At 38.5% G+C, this 14,387-nt stretch overlaps 1 protein-coding gene across 1 annotated transcript in view; it reads right to left on the bottom strand.

Annotated features, from left to right (window-relative positions):
- The window catches only part of cin (Molybdenum cofactor synthesis protein cinnamon), a 321,839-nt gene that overhangs the window by 88,584 nt on the left and 218,868 nt on the right, over nt 1-14,387 (bottom strand). Inside the window, exon 14 of the mRNA XM_090376470.1 lies at nt 10,319-10,377. Within this exon, the coding sequence (XP_090232596.1) occupies nt 10,319-10,377 (59 nt within the window). The remainder of the gene's footprint in view (nt 1-10,318; nt 10,378-14,387) is intronic.

The following is a 14,387-nucleotide window of genomic DNA, read 5'->3' as shown; positions in this document are numbered from 1 at the left end:
ACTATCTGGAACGGAACATGATATTGCCATGGGGGATGTCTTCGTGTGTGTGCGCAATATAAGGAGTGTAAGGAAATCGGGCAACAACTCAGCGTTGTTATGGGCCTATATGAGAGTTTGAAGGACAGGGTGGATGCCCTCGAAAGATCTAAATTGAGGGGCCCATCAGGCTCTCAGCTGCCCACATCAACGACAGAGCTTGCACTTGGTCATCACGCAACACAGTGGCAACCCCCAAGGCAGATTGCGCTGGTCCCAAAGGAACTAGTAGTTGTTGGTGACTCTATTGTCAGGAAAACGGGGAACATGCTTTGTAAAAAGGATAGGTGGAACAGGACCAGGGTATGTCTGCCAGGGGCAAAGGTTGATGACGTTGTAGAGCAGATATCATCTTTTAGGGGCACAAAAGGTGATATAGTTGTACACGTTGGCACTAATGATATTAAGAGTAGGAGACCAGCAGAATTACTTAACAAGTACAGGTCACTGTTGAAAAAAAGCCGTGAAATAGGGTTGAATTTGAAAGTGTCTGCAATTCTGCCCAGACACGATAGGAGGGAGTATATGATGAGAGCCTTGTCGATCAATTCGGCCGTGGAAAGATTGTGCAAGGCTCAAGGGATAGAATTTTTTTCAGCCTGGACTGTACTTGTTAACAGGAGAGACTGCTTCTACAGGGATGGGATACACTTAAATAGAAAGGGTTAAAGAATATTTGCTGATGCTATCGAGGCAGTGTTAGGTGGGTCGGAAAACTGATAGCTTGGGGGGATACAAGGACTAATAGTTTAACAGTAGCTGTAGCAGAGGTGAAGGTGATTCTTGCACAACTTCTATTAGAATAAGTAGCGACCTGGAGCGAGGGGTGTTGGAGGTTTCAGGGACGGATGGCAGTCATCGTGAAACAGGTGGGTATATGGGATGTGTTAGAGTAATTAAGAATAGGTGCATGTATACTTGCATGTATACCAATGCTAGAAGTATAGTAAATAAATTTGATGAATTTGAAGTGTTGGTCAACACATCAAGGGCAGATATTGTGGGGATATCAGAGACGTGGTGTCACACAGATATAATGAATGCCGAACTGGAATTTGGGGAGTACAATGTGTACAGAAAGGATAGACAGGATAGGAAGGGAGGAGGTGTTATGCTGTTAATAAAGAAAAACATAAAATCAAAAGAAGTGCATCCAGTTGATATAGATGAACAGTGCACTGTTGAGTCAGTTTGGTGTGACATAAGCACTGCGAAAGCAAAAATAAGAGTAGGAGTGTGTTATAGGCCTAATGACCTGAATGAGTAAAATGTACAGAGAAATAGAGTGGGCTAGTAAATCGGAATGTCTTATAATGGGGGATTTTAACTTCCCAGATATTGAATGGAACTTGTGGGTTGGGCACTCACACACTAGTCAGACTTTTGTGGATTTATTGGATGATTGTTTTCTGCAGTAGCATGTTTGAGAGGCAACCAGAGAAAGTAATACTCTTGATCTGGTTATCAGCAGTGAACATTCATGTATTAGGAATTTGCAGATAAAAGAACCACTAGGTGGCAGTGATCACAGTGTACTGACGTGGGATTTACTAAAAGATTTAACTACTATCAGGGGTAAAGGAAAGGGTTTTTGCTTCCGTAAAAGCGAGTACACTGGTCTCCGACAGTTTTTAAATTTTGTACAGTGGGATCAACTGACGATGTTACCAACAGTAAATTCTAAGTGGGAAGCATTCAAGGAATTAATCGTGGAAGCTACTAAAAGGTTCATACCTATTAAGAAATAATGTTCAAGGTTTAGGCCTAAATTGTTGTCAAATGAACTAATGAGACTCGTAACAGAGAAGAAAAATGCATGGGATGCTTATAATTTATCAGGCGACATAGAAGCCTATGGCAGATATAAGTTAATCTGTAATCAGGTCACAAAGGAGGTTCGGCAGGCGAAGGCAGATTATGAGAAATCCTTGGCAAAAGATGCTAAGAAAAACAGCAAGGATTTCTTTACTTATATAAACTCTAAAAGGAAGGGGAAAAATCTGATCGGTCCACTTGACATCGATGGTTCGACTGTTGATGATCCTGCTCAGATAGCAAACAAACTGAATGAGTATTTTGCATCTACATTCACACGTGAGGAATTATTAAGGTTTGAAAATGGCAGAAGGTTATCAAATTGAAGCAAGATACTTAATGATTTTGTAATAACCGAGAGCAAAGTGGAAGAGAAATTGTTGAAGTTAAACCTAAGAAAAGCACCTCGGGTGGATGGGATCTATCCAGTTATATTAAAGGAGACGGCAATGCAACTAAGCAAACCCTTAGCCATAATTATGAGAGCATCCTTGGACTCAGGGGAGGTTCCCACGGACTGGAGATGTGCAAATGTATCCCCAATTCACAAAGGGGGATCGAATGGTGACACGAGTAATTACAGACCAGTTAGTTTAACTTCTGTTCCGGGTAAAATAATGGAGTCGCTGGTTAAGGATGCATTGCAGGATCATCTAGACAAGACTGCAGCAATAATTCAGACACAGCATGGGTTTGTTAAGGGAATGTCTTGTCTGACAAATTTGATAGGATATTATGATGTGGTTACAAAGGAACTGGATGCGAAAAATAATTTTGATATCATATATTTGGATTTCAGCAAAGCTTTTGACACTGTTGCGCATGGAAGACTATTGTAAAAATTGGAGCAGAATGGTATTAAGGATAAGTTACTACAATGGATAAAAGGATGGTTAAGTGCTAGAAGACAGAGGGTGGTAATCAATGGGTGCTGCTCTTCTTGGACTAATGTTATTAGTGGAGCCCCAAGGGTTCGGTGTTAGGTCCACTGTTGTTTTGTATATTTATGAATGATATTGATGAAGGTATATCAGGCTTAATGTCGAAGTTTGCAGATGATGCAAAGGTTGGCAGGGTTGTTAATGACAGTAATGGCAGTGTGCTACTGCAACAGGATCTAGATAATTTGGGCAGATGGGCTAAGAAGTGGCAACTGAAGTTTAACCTTGACAAATGCAAAGTACTACATATGGGTAGAAGTAACCCCAGAGAAACGTACCAACTGTGTGGTACTACACTTAAGGTGGTAGAAAATGAAAAAGACCTGGGAGTAATTGTGCAGGCAGAAATGAAGTTTTCTGAGCAATGCAGACAGGCTGCCATGGCAGGTCATGGGGTTTTGCCAATGATATATAGGAATTTTGCTAGCAGGGAAAAGGAGGTGATTATCCCTCTGTATAAGGCAATGGTCAGGCCACGGCTTGAGTACTGCGTACAGGTCTGGAGGCCTCATTTTAGGAAGGATGTCGATTTACTTGAACGTGTACAGAGAAGGGCAACAAGATTGGTGAGGGGAATGAAGGGATCCTCTTACCAAGAGAGGCTTAAGTTCTGCAAATTGCAGTGGCTGGAGACTAGGCACCTGCGCGGTGATCAGATTGAGGTATATAAGGCCTTGAATTGGTTGAGCACGCTGAATTCTGATGGGATCCTTCCACTTGTTCAGATTACGAATCTAAGGGGGTATAAATTCAAATTAAGAAAAGACAGATGTAGAATAGATGTGCAGAAATTTTCCTTTAGCCAGCGGGTGGTTAATTGCTGGAACAAACTTCCATCTGTCGTTGTGGAAGTTGATAGGTTGAATAAATTTAAGGAGGAACTGGACAGGCATTTGGAGGGAATGGTGTGATTTTTTTTTTTTTTCTTTTGGCTGATGCTGCATAAGCTCATACATTTGCTTTCTTGCATCACATGCCACTACTACTACTACTACTACAGAAAGGCATGCATCAGAAACTGAATGTCTATCAGAAACTCTGCAGAGATGAATCAATTAGCCTAAATGCCCTCTTTTGAATGTAATCTAGATGCCTGAGAGCACTTTTTGGTGTCACCGCACCACACAGGGCAACAAAATTACACAGTAAGGTTATTTGTGATTTGTAGAGTGAATGGCTGTTTGTAAGAAAAGTAACCGGAGAGAAAAAGAAAACCCAATTTTTAGATGCTGAGGAAGCAATATTTCTAATGTGCTTATGTGCTTCTACCCATATGTAATTCTCTTATGGCAAAAGAGATTAGAAGTCAGAGAAATCCACAATAGTGATATATGATCTTGCCTAGAAATCAGAGTGTCATTAAAGATAAGCATAGGAGCAGAAGAATCCTTTTTTTATGAGATATAACACAGGACTGAGTTTTAGAATTAATCAACTCATTATCCCTGACCCTGAGAATTACATGGAGATCAGCATTTAAGGAATTGATAGTGGATATTCGAGAAGTTGAAGTTGATTGAGGAGGGCAAAGTTTCTCAAACTGGAAGGTGCAATCATGGACTGTGCTATCATCAGCAGAACTATGGATAGGATTTCCAGTCAATGGAAGAAGATCATTAATATACAGCATGAAAAGAGTGGGAGAAAGAACTGAAACACGAGCATTGGCACATTTATTGGAACATTGAGGTTTAAAAGTGGAGTTTGGAATAAAGGATTCCATTCCTACTAGAATAATTTAACTGACATGATCTGAGTAAACATTTACATCAGAAGTTTTGAAACAGTAATCCTATCAAGGAAAAGAAGAAAATAAATCTCACATAATCCCAATTTGCATTCTTGTAATAGCAAACAACACGAGGTTGAGAATGGCCATGAGGGTAAGGCTTCATTGGAGAAGAGACCATCATCAAGTTATGATGAGGGGCCTAGAAGACCACTCACCTTGACTGATTACTTAGAAGGGTTATTTGTGAGAAAAATATGAAGTGTGTTGGCTGTGTGGTTAGGAATGTCTGGTATTATGGTAGGTAAATGAACAATCTGTGTGAGGTCATTAGAAATTGCAAAAGTTTCAGCATCTTGACCAGCTGGGTCCATGTGAGTAGAAAATGGATGCCAGTTGGAGATGCAAACATTAAAATCACCAAAGGAAATTACCTCATTTGTTAGGCAAGCTGGACTGGAGAAAGTCAAGTTTCAAAGAGAGGAGGTTAAAGAGTTTCAAGTGATTAGTGGAGTTGGGACAGTGACAGAGGCAACAGATAAATTTTACAGAATGCGGAAGAGAGGGGGGGCTTAAGTCAGAAGAGGAGATTCCAAATTACTAAGTCTCTGAGAGGGAATATTAGAACAGACATGCATAAGTACCACCTTTGAAGCAAAAGGAATCACACAGCGAATAATTTGGGCAACTGAGATCAGCAATTGTTGAATCAATTGATAGCTGAGATTCTGTCAGAAAAAGTACGAGATTTGGAAGTATGAGAGTGGAAATGGACATCATTGACATTAGAACTGAGACCACATATATTTGTGAAATGAAAGAGGAAGTGTTTTTTAGGTCTAGATCTCTTGGCAGATAAGTTTCCTCTATTAGTTTGCCATTTAATGGTGTATTCAGTAGTAAGAAAAGAGGATATGCTCTGTGAAGTAAATGCGAGATTATACACTAGCTGAACTGGAAGCTTCCTAGAGAGCTACCAATAAGTTTGTTCTGGTGTACTAACTAGCAGCTGGCATGTTAACACTGTTTTAGAGCCATATCCTCAAAAGTAAGGAAGATTAGACCTCGCCATGGTGCCCATCATAACCTCAAAAAATATCAATCATACTACATGATGGAAAAGATGGGGGAGCATTTACTGGAGCTTTTCTATGGAGACTAAACATGCATTTCACCACTTGAAGCCTGCAATGAGCAAAGCGGTGGTGAACTGGTTGATGAGGGTCGTCTACCACCTAGTGGCAGACGCATCTGATCAACCTGTGCAACAAAAAGGAGATAATTATTCTATTATACAAAACAATGATTCATCATCAGCCATTTTCAATCCACTGCAGGATGAAGGCCTCTCCAGCAACTTTCCAGTTCCTTCTGTTTTGAGCACTGGCCATCCATTTACTACCCACAAACTCATGAATTTCATCTCTCCATCTCTGCCTTTGTCATCCAGGTTTTCTTCTAGCTCTTGGATACCATTCTGTTATTTTCTTAGTCCATCTGTCATCATGTCTTTGAGCTATGTGTCCTTCTCAAGACCATTTTAGTTCTTTAGTTTTGATAAGAATGTCCTTTACTTGAGTTTGCTGCCTAATCCATGTGTTTCTCTTTTTATCTAACAGCCTGATTCCCAATATACTTCGTTCCATTCTTCGCTGTGTAGTTCTCAGCTTCTCTTCCATTCCTTTGGTGAGTGCCCAAGTTTCACTTCCATCAGTCATGGTGGGGAGTATACATTGGTTCATTATTTTATGTTTCAGACAAACTGGGATATTGCTCTTCAGTATTTGACTATATTTCCTGAATGCTATCAATCCAAAATTTATTCTTCTCTTGACTTCCAGCCATTTATCATTATTACAGCTAATAACTTGTCACAGATAAGTATATGACTCCACCTTTTCAATTATTGCACTTTCAATCATCATGTCCCTTTCTGTGGCATACTTGTTCATCATTACTTTTGTTTTAGCCATATTCATCTTTAGTCCAAAATCCTTACTAACTGTGCATAAATGATTAAGATTTTCCTCTAATTCTTTGGGATCGTGGCTTATGACCACAATGTCATCTGCAAATCGTAAATGGTTTAGGTACTCTCCGTTCACATTGACTCCTTTCTGCAACCAGTCTAATCTTCTGAAAGCTTCCTCAAGGGCAGCAGTAAACAGCTTCGGAGATATTGTGTCTCCTTGTCGAACTTTCTCAATTTTAAATTTCCTACTGTCTTTGTCTAGTCTAATAAAGGAGGTAGCACTCTCGTATATTTTCTTCAAAATCATAATATATGGGATATCTATGCCTTGTCTTTGCAGTGCCCGAAACATTGCTTTATGCTGTATGGAGTCAAATGCCTTTTCATAATCCACAAATGCAAGGCATAATGGTGTTTTATATTCATTTTCTTTCTCCATTAGCTGTGATATTACGTGAGTGACCCATAGTTGAGAATTCTGTCCTAAAGCCAGCATGCTCTTTCGGTTGATTCTCATCAAGTATTCTTTCTAATCTCTTAGTAATGATCCTTGTGAACAATTGTAGATGTGGGATAACAAGCTAATTGGTCTATAATTTCCAATTTCTGATTTATCTCCTTTCTTATGCAGCAAAACTATGATTGCATTATTCCACTGCTTAGGCGTCACACCTTTTCTAATCCACTCTGTGAAGAACCTTGCCAGTTTTTGTGTTATGTCTCTTCCTCCCAATTTTAACATCTCTACAGTAACTTAATCTTCCCCCGGAGCTTTCTGACTCTTCATTTTCTTCAATGCATGTTCTACCTCATCAGGAAGGATATCAGGTATGTCGCATGTGTTGCTGCTTTGCAATCCATCTTCCCCACTGCTGGCATCATTCCCCTGCTCCTTGTATAATTCTCTATAGTAGTCTTCTGCTATTTGAATTATACCTTCTCTGCTGTTTATAAGTACACCATCGCTATTCTTCAGTTTCAGTATCATTTGTGTTTCTGTATTACTGCTCATGGCTGCTGATTTAAATCCTTTGTTTTCCCTTAATGCTTGTTCTACTTTTCTTGTGTTAAATCTTTATACGTGTTCTCTGAGTCTCTTTCTAATGGCTTTGCATAACTCAGTATACTCAATTTTCTCCCTGTCAGTGTTTTTCTTCTTTTCATTTGTTGTCTTTGATTCATCATGACAAGTGTTTCTTGACTAATTTTTTCTTCTTTGGATTTCTTTTTCCCTATAGGTTTCTTGGGCTTTATCACTTTCAGAAAGTTGTAATTTTCCTCATCGATATCTTGGTCCAGAGAATTCTGCAGAAGCTCAAAAAAGTTCCAGTTCATACTGCTTTTTCTCCTCTTCTGTTATCTCAAAGACCTTTGTATTATTTATTCGAGTCAGTTTTTTCCTTTCCTTTCCTACATCTATATCAAGTGTACACCTTACCATTCTCTGATCCCTTCCAACATGTACCTTATTCAGGACGGTAACATCATTCACAATCTTCTGTTAGTGAGGATGAAGTCGATTTCATTAGTAGTTAATCCATTTGGACTCTTCATTGTCCACTTTCTGTTCACCTTTTTCTTGAAAAAAAGTGTTCGTTACTGACAGTCCTTGAGATTCTGCAAATTGCACAAGTCTTTCACATCTTTCATTTCTTTCGCCAATTCCAAAATTTCCTATAGTTCCCCTTTCTGCACTGTTTTGTCTTTTTCCAACCTTAGCATTGAAGTCCCCCATAATAATAGTGTAGTGGGTTTTCTGCTCATCTAGAAGACTCTCAATTTCGGTGTACATTTCTTCAACCTCTTCATCATCATGGCTCGATGTTGGTGCATAAATCATTATAATCTTTAGCTTGTACCTCTTAGAAATCTTGAGTATTAGTCTTGACACCCTTGGTGATGTACTTTTAAATTCCAAAATGTTGTTTTTAAATATTTATAGACCAGAAACCCAACTCCACCTTCACTCCTTTCACTGTTTCCATTGGTGTACAGCAGATTTCCACTTGATAAACTTATAAGTTATTCATTTCTTCTTCTTGTTTCAGCCAAACCGATGATATTCCAATTCACATTTTCTAATTCCTTTTCCAGCTCTAATATCCTGTCTTCACTGATGAGTGATCTTACGTTATAACAGGCCAAGTTCAGTTTCCGTGCATGGCAGCCTGGTCGTACCGAGAGATTCTTAGCATCCTCTGCTTCCACTTTGATCCTCTCGCTGCTGTAAGAGGGAGAGTGAAAGCTGCTGGGGACTGAGGGTCATTTATTTTTTCGCACTGTCATATGCTGGAGGGTTTGGTCTTTTCCTCTTTACACTGACCAGGCGTGTTGAAGAGAACCACTCTACATGTTTGTTGCCACCTAAGTGACGTAACAGGGCTTACCATCGAGAAGGCGTGCATGAGTGGATTTTAGGGAGGCAGTCCAACCGGACTTCTACTAAATCTTCTGTAAAAGAGAAATATTGGATCCATCAGTGTTTTAGGCTGAGTGTCTGATAACACACAGGATACCTGTTCCCCCTCTAAACAATGATTAGAATGTCATAAATACTGATATCAAGCTGGGAAATCCTCATTTCTGTGAAAAGGATTTGTGAATCTGTTGGAGAGGATGTAGAGATCAGTTAAGGGCATAAAGGTGTAGTTTTAGCAAGGGAGATTTAATAAAAGCAAGTTTCAAAACCAACAACAGCAACTGATTGAATAAAGTGGTAAGGCTTTAAAAGGGATGAGTAAATTAAACACTCTAGTCACATGTCATACACGGGGGGGCTTAAATTTAAAATAAGAGGTTATAACTACAGAATAGATTCAGAAAATTAAAATTTTCCTTTAGTCAAAGAGTTGTTATGGGGGTTTTATTGCGCATAAGCTGCTATGGCTATAATGTAGTCAGAGTGACTGACTGTTGGAATTAACTGCATACTCAATCAGGAGATTACAATTTTATCAATGGACTGAACCCAAAATACCTGACAGAAATGGGTAAACAAAGTGAGAGATACACCGTTTACTTTTTTTTTTTTTTTTTTTTTCGGCTGATGCTATACAAACTGCCTTCTTTGCATCATTTTGAAAATACTTCTCCGTGAGCCGTCTCCTAACAGAGGTCAGCGACCGCCACAGCAAATGTTTCTTGGTCTCTGGTAACTCTGGACAGCTGTTCAGTGTTCAGTCCCATCCAATTCTTGATGTTATCTAGCCATGATATGTGTCTTTTCTCTGGCTTTCTTCTTCTCCCTATTCTCCAGTCAATAATTTTCAATGCAATTGCATATTTGTTGTTCGACATCTGGTGTCCAAAATATGCCATTTTTTTTTTAATACTAATGTGAATTAAATAAACATAATCGAACATGTGTTCAGGAGTGACAACACTTAATGAGCTAAACAAGGATAACTGAATCACATAAGTCGTATCCTTAACTCATTCTCTGATGTATACCATAAAAATCCATATGACATCAATCACAATACAGTGATTTCATCAACTTAGTTATTTAAGATAATCAGCATGGACTTTAGCTTCAATGAATATTCACTTCATTTCAAATAAATAGACTGATATTTTATAGTTTTGATGAAAGAAGTTAGTGTAATGTATAGTTATATATCCGGGATCTTTTCAAGCATCCTTCAGTGTTTTACAACATAATATAAGTTTCTGCTAATTTCTGATAAAGGATGTGGAAAATCAATTTTTATTAAAAAAATATGTCAATATCAAGATGAATTCAAAAATGATAAATTTAAGGAGAAAAAACTAATTCGCTGATAATAAACTTTTTTTAGTTGAATCATGCAAATAATTTCATACCTAATATCCTGCCCAATTTTGGGTGCTTTCAATATATTAACCTTCAGTTCAACCTTTCCCTTAAAAATAACGAAAAGAGAAATCAGCTTACAAAAAATAATTATTGGTGAATTTCGTTTAAGCTTTATATATCTGATTTTTAATCTCAATTAAATATTCTTCAAAAATTTATATCAGCACCATTGTGCAAAAAATAAATTTCTTTTAACTTAAAACTGAATATGATTTAATTGGATACATGAAAACACAGTTACATCTAAATGAATAGGATCTAATTGGATACATGAAAACAATGATAGAGGTTCCTGTACATGAGATAATCAATGGATATATAAAATGATTTATATATTCATTCCCTAAATCCTGGTATAAGCATGGATTAGTGCTTATACCAGGATTAGTGCTTATAGCACTTGTCTTCCTGAGGGATCACTTGGGAGTGAATATTCTTTAACATAGGATGGACAGTGGAGACTTTCTCAAGGTACTAGAGTGAGGTTTATTTGGTACTAGAAGTGAGGCCTATATTTTTTAGTGCTAATACTGCATATACAGGTTTGTAAGCCTCATTTTAAAGATTTCGAACTGTTGGAGTTGTGTAAAGAAGAGCAATAAGATTAGTCACGGACACCAGTGGTATTCCTACCATGAAAGACTTCAGTTCTATAAACTGAACTGAACTGTAAACTGCAGTGCTTAGAAACGAGTCACCTGGACAGTAAAAGGACTGTCCAGGTGACTTGTTTGAAGTGTTTGAAGGGAGACATGATTGAAGTGTTCAAGGAAAACAGGAACTTGTGAGTAGACCTGATTGAAGTGTTCAAGGCTTTAAATGAATTGAGTAAACTAAATGCTGATGGCACCCTTACTCTTTTCTGTCTGCAAGTGTTGCTGAGAAAGAGAAATGGTACCATTTCTCTTTATCATTGGCATTTAATTTACTCAGTCCATTTAAACCCTTAAATAGACAAATTATTAAAGGAAATGGAGAGATAAAGTGGGCAGATTTTATTTTTTGTGCATCATTTGCCACTATTACTTTTTTGTAAGAAGAAATTTTGTAAGAAATTTGCAAAGTCGTAGTTTCACATCACCTTAGCATTAGCAAGGGCACATGATGCAAGAAAGCAAGCTTATATAGCATCCGCCAAAAAGAAAAAAAAAAAAAAAAAAAACACCACCTTCTCATTTCACCCATTCACTCGGTCCAAATGTTGTGTTCAGATCTGCCTTGAATCTGATCTACCAACTTCTACGAGAGATGGAAGTTTGTTCCAGAAATCAACCACCTGCTGTCTAAAGGCAAACTTCAGCACATCTATCATACAACTGTCTTTTCTAAATTTGAATTTATGCTCTCTCAGGCGGTAGATGACTTTCATCAACCGGTGAAATACCACCACTTTGCTTATTGCAGGCTTGAAGTGGTGAAACCCATGTTTAGTCTCTAGAGCAAAGTTTCCGGCATCCTTCCCCCCCCCCTCTCCCCATACTTTTTCAACCCATGCAGGTTTTGATACCTTTCCTGTTTGGGGTTTTCATAAAAAAAAAAAAGGTGATTATTCTGAGAAGAGGAAGAATCCCATCAGCATTCAGCATGCTCGAACCATTCAAAGCTTTATACACCTCGATCAGATCACCTCGCAGGTGCCTGGAATACAGACACTGTAATTTGCAAAACTTTAGCCTTTCATTGTAAGAGAATATCTTTGTTCAAATAAATGGCATTAAAAATGTTTGTTATTTTCTATTCTTAACTAATCTTGTTGCCCTTCTCTGTCTGTACTCATTTCAACAGCTCTAGAACCTTCTTAAACTAGAGCCTGACCATTGCCTTATACAAGGGGATAATCACCTCCTTATCCCTGCAAGAAAAATTCCTGTATATCATTGACAAGACACCAGGAGCTACTCTTGCAGACTGCCTGCACTGCTCAGAAAAACTTCATGTCTGCCTGCACATTTACTCCCAGGACCTTTTCACTCTCTACCACTGTCAATATAGTACCACACAGTTGATATGCTACTCTGGGGTTACTGCTTCCATATGCAGTACTTTAGATTTGTCAATGTTAAACTTCAATTGCCACCTCTCAGCACATCTGCTCAACTTTTCTAGTTCCCGTTGCAGCAGCGTACTGTCGTTTGTGTCATTAACAACCATGCCAACCTTCATATCGTCTGCAAACTTGGACATTAAGCCTGATATACCATCATTGATATCATTAATGAACACAGAAAACAACAATGGACCCAACACTGCACCCTGGGGGACTCCACTAATAACATAAGTCCATGGAGCAATATCGATTGATTACCACTCTCTGCTTTCTCCCACTCAACAATCCCTTTATATATAGCAGCTATTAGCCTTCAATGGCACACTGCTCCAATTTGAGCAGCAGTCTTCCATGTGCAACAGTATTAAAAGACTTTCTAAGATCCAAATATATGATATCACTTTGTGACTACATCATAGTATCCAATCAAATTGTTCAGATAAGACTTCCCCTTAACAAACCCATGCGGTATCCGAGCTATAACTGAAGTCTTGTCTAGATGATCCTGCAATGCTTCTTTAAACAGTACCTCCATTAATTTCCCCAAACAGAAGTTAAACTAACAGGTCTGTAATTACCTGTGTCTCCCTTTGATCCTCCTTTGTGAATTAGGCCGCCTCCGTTGCCAGGTGGGAAGGAGCAGCAGTGCATAGCACATGCTTCTTGATTACACCGGGGTTCGATCCCATCACCACCAAATACGGAGGATGCGGAAAGGTCAGGGAATGACCACCGCATATTCCTGGAGCAACATGACCTTAGTGGCTAATGCTCCTAAAAACCAAATAATAACAACAACAACAAATTTTGTGAAATGGGGTCACATTTGCACATTTACAGTCCAACTGTACCTTCCCTGAGTCCAAGGAAGTTGTCATAATTATGGCTAAGGGTTTGTTTACTTCCTTTGCTGCCCCGTTTAATACAACTGAACAGATTCCATCCACCCCAGGTCACTTTCTTATGTTTATCTTCAACAATTTCTTCTCCACTTTACTCTGTTATTACAAGATTATCTAGCTTACTGCCAGAGTTCAATACACCTCTGGCATTCCCCATCCTGAATAACTCCTGATGTGTGAAAGTAGATGCAAAATATTCATTGAGTTTGTTACCTATCTGAGCAGGATCACCAACAGTTGAACCACTGATATCAAGTGGACCAATCTGATTCATCCCCTTCCTTCTAGAGTTTACATAAGTGAAGAACTGTTTGTTTGTATCCTTTGCCAAAGATTTCTCCTAATCTGCCTTTGCCTGCCTAACCTCCTTTGTGACTTGGTTACAGACCAGCTTATATCTATCATAGGCTTCTGTGTCATGTGTTAATTTATATGTATCACATGCATTTTTCTTGTCTGCCATATGTATAATTAGTTATTTGACATCCATTTAGGTCCCTAAATCTTGAAAAATATTTTTTAATTGGTATGAAAATTCTAGTAGATTCCAAGATTATTTCTTTGAATACTTCCCATTTTGAATTTGCTGTTTGTAACATCATCAGTTGGTCCCACCGTATAGAATTTAAATACGTTCTCAGACCACCATAATCACCTTTCCAAAAGCAAAAACCCTTCCCTTTACCCCTGATGGTAGTTACCTCTTTGAGTAAATAAAACTTCAACCCACTGTGATCACTGCCACCTAGTGGTTCCTCTATCTGCAGATTCTTAATGCTTGAAGAATCACTACTGATAATCAGATCAAGAGTATTACTCCCTCTAGTTGCCTCCCGAACATGCTGCTGTAGAAAACAATTATTCAATAAATCCCCAAAAGCCTTGCTAGTGTGTGAGTAAACAACCTACAAATCCCAGCCAATCTCTCGGAATTTAAAATCCCCAATTATAAGTCACACTGATTTCTGGCCCACTCTATTTCTCTGCACAATTGCTCATTATACTCATAAGATTCATTAGGCCTATAACACACACCTACTCTCCTTTTTCCTTTCCCAGTGCTTATCTCACACCAAAACAGACTCAATATTGCATTGTCCACTAACA

Source organism: Mastigoproctus giganteus, chromosome 6 (genome assembly GCF_048544385.1).
Source record: "Mastigoproctus giganteus isolate SK-2022 chromosome 6, ASM4854438v1, whole genome shotgun sequence".
Taxonomy (NCBI): domain Eukaryota; kingdom Metazoa; phylum Arthropoda; class Arachnida; order Uropygi; family Thelyphonidae; genus Mastigoproctus; species Mastigoproctus giganteus.
Note: the sequence above shows the minus strand (reverse complement) of the source record. Positions and strands in the feature narration are given on the sequence as shown.